Here is an 8,668-nt window from a genome sequence, read left to right as displayed (position 1 = left end):
ACCGCTCTTAAGGTGATGGACCTGCTGTGTGTGCCTTGATTAAGGTCTTTCACAAGAGAAATACCACCAAGCAACTGGCTTGTGTTCCCACTTTCGGCAGCAACAGTATTTAATAGAGTTGATAAGCTGACTATTTCAACTAGAATCTGACATGCCATTAATACTGCTGAGGACACCTCACTGTGCGGTGATCCTCATGGTAATTGTTGTAGGAAATGCAGCAGCAAAGACATCACCATTTTTTGTCTCAATTAGAGGAGAACAGATGACATTTCATACTAACCCAGAAGTTACGGCACTTGGCACACTACTTGGTAAAAAGAGAAAAACAACCCTTTTGTACATATAAATATAAACATCTATATGTGTAGGAATATAACCTCAGAATAATTCTGAAAAGTTATAAATAACCTATATTAATAACACAGGAAGAAGCATATTACATCTTGAAATAACATTTCAACACAAAATCCACTTCAAGTACTACTGCAAAATGCCACGTAGCAAATATATTATCTGTACTTCAGTTTTCTTTTACCTGTGTCCTTTTAATGCCAGACTCAACTAACAGTTTATATAACCGCCATGTTTACCAAACTACACTGACTCCCTGATGGTACAACCATATAAAATATACTGTGCAAAACATTCATCAGAGACTAAATGTCATCAATCAGTCATTTGACTGCAAAGTTTTATTTTGCTTTTTTATTTAATAAATTGAAAAGCAAGCTATATAGAAACAGCAGTTGCACAAAAGCACGGACTAGGGTGGGCCAATTTTATGAATCTACAAGGCATACCAAAACTCTTCACATGTCCAATACCCAGAAGACCCCATACTCTTAGGAACTCTGAGAAATTAGACTCTGCAAATAATACATGACACAGAAACCTTTATGTAGTTCTTCTTTGTGTGACTATCCTCAAGCCCTAACTTCTTCTTTGTCCCCACCTATCACACAGGACAGAAACAGTTTCCTATGGATTTGCATTACTTCCACTGCTAGAGAGTTACTTTTCTGCATAAACCAGGAGTTGCTAAAATATACTCTGGGGATCCCACCAAGTCTCACATGAGAGCACCACAGAGGCATCTAGCCTTTGTAATGGTCAATACCCTTACTACTACCCTTCCAAGACTTTTATACAGTACCAGTATATATATTCTCCTCACAGTACCAGCAAAACAACTTCACAGCCAAGCTGACAAGCCCGTCTTATTTTCAGGTACCTAGGGAAAATGTTTTTGACACAGATTGTTTTTGCGGATATGGACTGTTATTACTTGAAACTTAATTTTTTATTCTCTGTGAAGTGTGAAACTGCTTGAAATGCAGTTATAAGCAGAACTACTCTAAGCCACCTACAGAATTAGTAAGATTGAAAGTCAGACAAAACTAAAATGTTCCTCTTTTTGTTTTGTTCTGTGCATTACATTCTTTCATCAGCATTATAGGCCTACTCAGTTTCAAAGTCTCAAAGTTCTATTTCTTGGGCCAAATGCACTGCTTTTCTCAGCCCGAGCTCTTACAGCTTTGTTTTAGTGTCTTAACTCATGCATATCTATAAAAAAATTCTTTCCCTCAACAGAAAGCTTTACAAGGAGCAGGTCTACAATACCATTTGCATTTGGGTCAGTAGTAAGAGTTCTGAAGCTCAATAATTTACCAAGCTTTGAAGAGAGAGATTACCTTCAAGCAAAACTACAGGAGAGTAGAAAATCCAGGAGTACATCTAACACTAAACATACCCACATCTAGTGGGTGTTCAAACTACAGGACCAGATTCTCAGCGTTGCACAGCTAACAGGAAAGAAGATGATGCATTCTCTTCATGCAGAAACGATCCTCTCTGAAACAGAGCACGATAGCTTCCCCAGTCTGATCTTGGTTTGTCAGACTACTGCAGAAGTGGTACACTGCTGTGGTGAAAGTGCTGTGCTTCTGTCTAGGCAGTTACATGGAAGAGCACAGAGCAACAGGCACAGCCTAGAGTCAACAATATAGGTTATGAAAATTTTCCACTGTCTCTTACCATTTGTTCTTCCCCCCCTGCCCCCCCCAATTCAATACTCAGAAGAGAAATGCCTATGTAAAATAAACACCTTGACTGTATAAATAGCTCTGAAAGTGGAATAAAGAGAAGTCATCAACTGACATTTTCAGAAGTGTCATGAAAAAAAAAAGTCAGCTTATAGAAAATAAATGGCCAAGTAAAGGCTGAACACGAGCATGATCATGCATTAGAAGCACCACCAAAACACAGGGAGGCTTGAACTGCAAGCAATCTGTTTCATGAAACTATTTCAAGATTTCCGACCATTTACTTTTTGGTATCACCTGCAGGGTTGGTTGTGCTCAAAACGTGAGGAAAATAAGGCCATAATTTAGATACCGAGTTATGAAGATTCTTTATTAACTCTTAAATTATTTCAATACTTTTAGGTGTATCCATTTTTGCCATTTCAGCACTGTCCAGCACAATTACTACTGAAGACTAGTAACTATTACCTAGTAAATCCATTCTGCATAAGCTCTCTTTGAAGTTTCTGGTCTTGAGCAGCATATTCCTGAAGCTCAGATTCCACAGCAGGGGGTAGAATATTTGGGATGAATTTAGAAAATAAAGCTGGTGCCATCTGTACCCACTCTGTAAGAAGAGGAAAAGCAACAACAAAACATGTGGAAGAGATCTTTTGTGAAAACTTTACTGGCAAGCGTAACTTTGCTCTATTTTAAATACATTTTAGGGTCTTGAATTTAAAAAAAAAAAATCAAACAAAACAAAACTACAAAAAAACCCTAAAACACCCCCCAAAATCCACAGAAACCAAGCCTTAAAGCAGAACAAATAATCAGACTGTTAAAATCAGATGTTTGCACGTAGATAAAGGAATTACTATTTTTTTTTGTCATCAATCTCATCATCAAATTGAATTTCAGTTCTTGCTGCATCTCACAGGGCCTGCTGAGTCTCTGGACACTCTCAGGGAGAGGCAATGATGATCAGCAAACTCTCACTGATGATCGGATCATATATAACACTTTACTCTGGGAAGTATATACACAAAATTTACACCTCTCTTCCCTGAGCTGTACTTCTAGAAAGTACAGTAATATCACCACACAACTCTGCTTCTCCATCCCCCACTTCAAATGGATTAATGCAATTCTCTCACTGATCTTCCAAAGCTTAGATGAACACTTTTTAATGTTCATTATATAATTTTAACCTGTATTAGTTGAGCTTCAGGAGAGAAATGTGATTTAATTTTACTACACTGAACATTACCTTAGAGAAGCAAGACAGTTTACCTTACAGCTGTTTCAAGGCTGATGATAAGAAACACAGAAAATTGAGCAAAAGATGAAAATTAGGTTTATAACAACTGTGTAAGATGTTCTCAGAAAAATAAATACTCCTCAACTATTTCTGACACCAGACTTTCCAGAGGTTATAGCAGTTATCTTAAACTTCACCTTTACTTGGAAAAAGGGATTCTTTTAAATATATTCACTAAGGCACATCATGAGTTTTTAGCCAATTCCCACATATGGTTACTTGGTCCATATGCTGAGCTTCAACAGCCTTTAATCAACAAACTCACGAAATAATCATTACTAATGTATAGGTGGATTAAACAAAAACCAATGCATTAACCTCCCTCATCATAGAATCATTTAGGTTGGAAAAGACCCATTAACCTAGCACTACTAAGTCCACCACTAACCATGTCCCTTAGCACTACATCTACATGTCTTTTAAATACCTCCAGGGATGGTGACTCAACCGCTTCCCTGGGCAGCCTGTTCCAGTGCTTGACAACCCTTTCGGTGAAGAAATTTTCCTAATATCCAATCTAAACCTCCCCTTGCGCAACTTGAGGCCATTTCCTCTTGTCCTATGGCTAGCTACTTGGGAGAAGAGACCAACACCCACCTCGCTACACCCTCCTTTCAGGTAGTTGTAGAGAGCGATAAGGTCTCCCCTCAGCCTCCTCTTCTCCAGACTGAACAACCCCAGTTCCCTCAGCTGCTCCTCACAAGACTTGTACTCTAGAACCTTCACCAGCTTCATTGCCCTTCTCTGGACACGCTCCAGCACCTCAAGGTCTTTCTTGTCATGGGGGGCTCAGAACTGAACACAGGATTCAAGGTGCAGCCTCACCAGTGCCCGAGTACAGGGGCACAATCGCTTCCCTACTCCTGCTGGCCACACTAGTGCTGATACAGGCCAGGATGCTCTTGGCCTTGTTGGCCACCTGGGCACACTGCCGGCTCATGTTCAGCCGGCTGTCAACCAGCACCCCCAGGTCCCTTTCCGCCGGCAGCTCTCCAGCCATTCCTCCCCAAGTCTGTAGCATTGCGTGGGGTTGTTGTGACCCAAGTGCAGGACCCTGCACTTGGCCTTGTTAAACATCATACAACTGATCTCAGGCCATCTATCCAGCCTGTCCAGATCCCTCTGTAGATCCTTCCTACCCTCAACACTCCCACCCAACTTGCTGTCATCTGCAAACTTACTGAGGGAGTACTCAACCCCTCATCCAGATCATTGATAAAGATATTAAACAGAACTGGCCCCAATACTGAGCCCTGGGGAACACCGCTTCTTCCATGTGTTCCATGGAACTTGTGTTCCATGCCAACAGGATTTAACTCCATTCACCACCACCAGCCAGCCAGTTGTGGGGTTTTGTTTTTTTGTTGTTGTTGTTTGTTTTTTTACACAGAGAAGAACATGCCCATCAAAGCCATGAGCAGCCAGTGTCTCCAGGAGAATGCTGTGGGAAACTGTGTCTAAGGCTTTAATAAAGTCCAGGTAGAAAACATCCACAGCCTTTCCCTCATTCACTAAGCAGGTCACCTTGTCATAGGAGATTGGGTTAGTAGAGCAGGACCTGCCTTTCAGAAACCCATGCTGACTGGGCCTAATCACGTTGTTGTCCTGTACGTGCCATGTGATGGCACTCAAGATGATCTGCTCCATAACCTTCCACAGCATCAGGGTCAGGCTGACAGGCCTGTAGTTCCCCAGATGCCCCAGATCACAGCAGCACTCAATATAAAAAAACAACAAAAAAACCCCAAACCAAAACCCCAACAACAACTCCACAGACATGAAATGGCACTTTTCACCTTATGAAATACAGTAAAAAGGTACCACACAGAATGGGTGACCTACTAAAAACCTACTGCTACTGAATAATTTAGCCAAGTTAATAAACTTACTTGGAATTCATAACATGAAATACCATGGTAGTATTTCATGCCACTGACAGATCACTATAGGGGAGATGAAAAGAGTATTTCACATTAAATCCAAGTGGGACAACTAGCAGCCTCGGCACCTGCCCAGGCTTCAGCCTCTTCCATTGCAGCTACCACATGCTGGAGCTAGAATTAGAAGACAGTCTTTTCTGGCAACATTTGAAGTCTAACAGCTACCAAGTACTTTCAACTTGAAGTAAAAGAAGAGAAAGAAAAAAGAAAGCCCATAGCCACCAGCCACATCAGTATCACATCTCCTTTTGCTAGCTGCACTGCCTAAACAGACACTTCCCAGTGCTGCTCTAATCCCCCAGCACCTCCCACAGGCCACATTTTCTGCTTTGCTTCCCCAGTTATCTGCTCCCCAGTCCTCACAATACATCCAATGGAGCATGTCCCACAGAATAAGTGAGAAGCACTACCTCAGAACTCTTGCCCTAATTTTTCAGAATTCGTCCTCAAGAACCAGCACCACCAAAGAATAGCCTTTTACATCAAGAAGTCTATCCTGTGCTCTTCTGGTTGGAATGACATTAAAGTTCCTCATTTTCTCAGAGGCTGAGAAGTTTGAGGACCATGTAATTAGAGAAAATGTGTATCTGTTTAAGCAATAGCTTAAAGTCAATCACCTAGGTCTTTGTACCCAGCTGGGGAAAGCAGATATCACAAATTGTAGGAACATTTTTTTATACTTGAAGATCTTACAGACCTAACACAACTATTAAAAATCTGATTAGGCCCATGATACCAACCTAATGGCTTCACAGAAGAAACTGTCATTCATCTCATGTCAAAGAGCTGGCCGTTTGAAGTGCAACTCATAACATAAATCTGACCATTTCAGTACTTCTAAACTTCTGCCATGATTGATTCATTAAACAGCCTTCTTTATTTCTACAGAGCAGAAGAAAAGTGTCTTGCCTTTGTCTCAAGAGTAGAAGGTTGGGTTGTTTTTTTAAAAGTGAGTTTGGTATTCACATGGTACCTTGTACAGGTCACAGAGATGGGCAACAAGATGAACCAGGGCCTTTGCATAGTAAAACTAAAAAAGCATTAGGACGGACAGAACACAACGCACATTTGTTTGTCAAATGTGCATCAGATAGATAGCAACCACATACATATTTAGGAAAATATATGACAACCACATTACAAGAGACTCCTAGAAACATTTTTCTTTTTTACCTGGTCGTAGTGTATACAGGCCTTTCACAATATTTGCCATGGTTGAAGGAGTTATTTGAAACGGTGTTGACTGAGCTTCCAAAAGTAAAGCTGAAATAAAATCAAAAGAATTAGCCATTCTTCTAATCAAGAAATACAGGTTCTTACACATGCATTCTTGTATCAAAGAAATACAATAGCTGTGCTTTTTTTGTCCTGATGTCCTCACAAAGGAAACAGCCAGGTATCTAATTGACAATTTCTTAACTCTCAAGAGTAATAAAACATCACCTTTAAATGGAAGTATTCTGTTCAAATTATGTATTATGAAAATGTGAAATAAGTTATTTTTTATCCATTTTCAGACAGGAGCAGGAGTTCTGAGGAAAAACCAAGCAAGTGATGGCTCTAAGAATTCAGATGCAGAACTGAAGTAAACAATTTATTTTTAGAAGCACTCTCATACTGAGTGTGCTAAACACCTGGAGATCCACAAATCCTCACTTTACAGGGTTTAGTAACTTGTCCATAAAACTAAGGCTGCATTGAAAGCCTATGAAGGAAATACACGTAGTGTAAAAATCAAGTAAGAAAAGTTGTTTGTTCTTTTAAACACGAATGAACATTTACTTCATTTTTGGTCTCTTCTGTAGTAAACATTGCAATAATTGCATCTTCCTCTTTTGCAAAAACCCAGCAATAGCAGATTTACTACTTGTATTTCAATAGCCAGGCCTTTAGCCTGCCTTGTATTTACGTGAGGTTTGTACATCCATCTGAATTACAGAAGAAAACAAAAAATATATCAATAAGATTTACACCAACTGCTGCCTTTCAGTTTTTAAGCCTCTACAAAGGAGTTGAGCTGTATACACACCTTTCTGTACCCACTATGTAGAGAAGAAATCACTCTTACAATTCTACCTAAAGGGTGTAGCTCTTGTGCTTACATTGTAGAGACCTTGGTTTTTAAACCTCAAAGCTTCTCCAGTTCTGTCTTCAGCATCTGCCACTACAGCATTTACCATAAAAAGAAAAATCTTAGATAGCATGTTCTTCTCTTTTTGAAACTGTTTAAGGGGCTCATGTAAAAGGGACATTAAAAAAAGAGAGGTTTTTTTTCTAACCTCCAAGTAATCAAAGTGGTTATATTTAACTGTTATAGATTGATTTCTTTTACATAGAACCATCTTAAAAGCACTTGCTCCTTTCAGCTGAAGCCTTGAGGGAGTGAGAGCCTGTGATTTGTTTTGTAACGACGTATTTACAGCTGCCTTCCTAAAGATTTTTCAAACAGCCTCTTGGCAGCCTGGAAAGCTGCAAATCCTAACATTAAAAGGGATAATGCTTTATAAGGACGGTATGAAGGCAGTAATGCACAATCCATACAATGTGTGTGTATATATACATATATATATTTCATTAGACTGTAGCTACTTCAGCATAAGCTTCACCAATAGATTTGTAAAGTGTCCAGAGAATTCCACATTTGTTCTTCACATGCAGACACCAAATTATGTTCCAAAGCTATGTAAAACAAATTATTTAAAACAGAGTAAGCCTAAAAACTAATACTGACTTAAAGACGACAAAGTCCAGAGATAAAAGTCACTTAACATTTCAATAGATGTTAGGAAGTTTATTCAATTAGCAGAACTTCTTGATTTATCCCTGATAAACTGAAAACTATGTTTTCCAGTAGTATCCAAGTTGGAACTAACAAAAGCAATTCAAAAATATTTCAGAAGCTACTTTATATAATCGTATACGTACAGGGCATACTGTGGAAGAGAAAGAAGCTATTCAGAGTTGCTTTGGGGACAAACCCAAGCATTAACGGAAGCTGCCTACAACTATACAACTATCTAGAGTGCATCTGGCTACTTGGATATCTCTGAGTAAGTGGAAAATTGCAGGTCACACTATTCCACCTATGCATGAAATCTGAAATACGGTGCCGATACCCTGAGCAGAGTCGTATGTACTGTCATCTTCCAATTTTTAATTTTTTTTTTAATAACATATAACAAGTAGATGGCAGAGACAAAGAAAAAATTTATTTTATGGTATATATGGATCAAAGACAAGAGGTGATGAGCACACCAGACTGGTAGCCCACCTCATTCCTCTCAGCCAGTGGTACTGGAGACATGCTAGGGGTGCACGATGGCCCACTTCTTCCTTCCTTTCCAGCTAATGAAACCCCCACAGCACTCCCACAAGTGGTCCCT

At 39.6% G+C, this 8,668-nt stretch overlaps 1 protein-coding gene across 1 annotated transcript in view; it reads right to left on the bottom strand.

Moving 5' to 3' along the window:
* CACUL1 (CDK2-associated, cullin domain 1) overlaps positions 1-8,668 on the bottom strand; it is a gene marked incomplete at its 5' end in the record, with an annotated part of 29,720 nt that overhangs the window by 2,567 nt on the left and 18,485 nt on the right. The window contains 2 exons of the mRNA XM_010290771.1: positions 2,514-2,652; positions 6,459-6,548. Coding sequence (XP_010289073.1) covers positions 2,514-2,652; positions 6,459-6,548 — 229 coding nt within the window. The remainder of the gene's footprint in view (positions 1-2,513; positions 2,653-6,458; positions 6,549-8,668) is intronic.

The sequence above is a fragment of the Phaethon lepturus genome, unplaced genomic scaffold, assembly GCF_000687285.1.
Source record: "Phaethon lepturus isolate BGI_N335 unplaced genomic scaffold, ASM68728v1 scaffold7007, whole genome shotgun sequence".
NCBI lineage: Eukaryota > Metazoa > Chordata > Aves > Phaethontiformes > Phaethontidae > Phaethon > Phaethon lepturus.
Note: the sequence above shows the minus strand (reverse complement) of the source record. Positions and strands in the feature narration are given on the sequence as shown.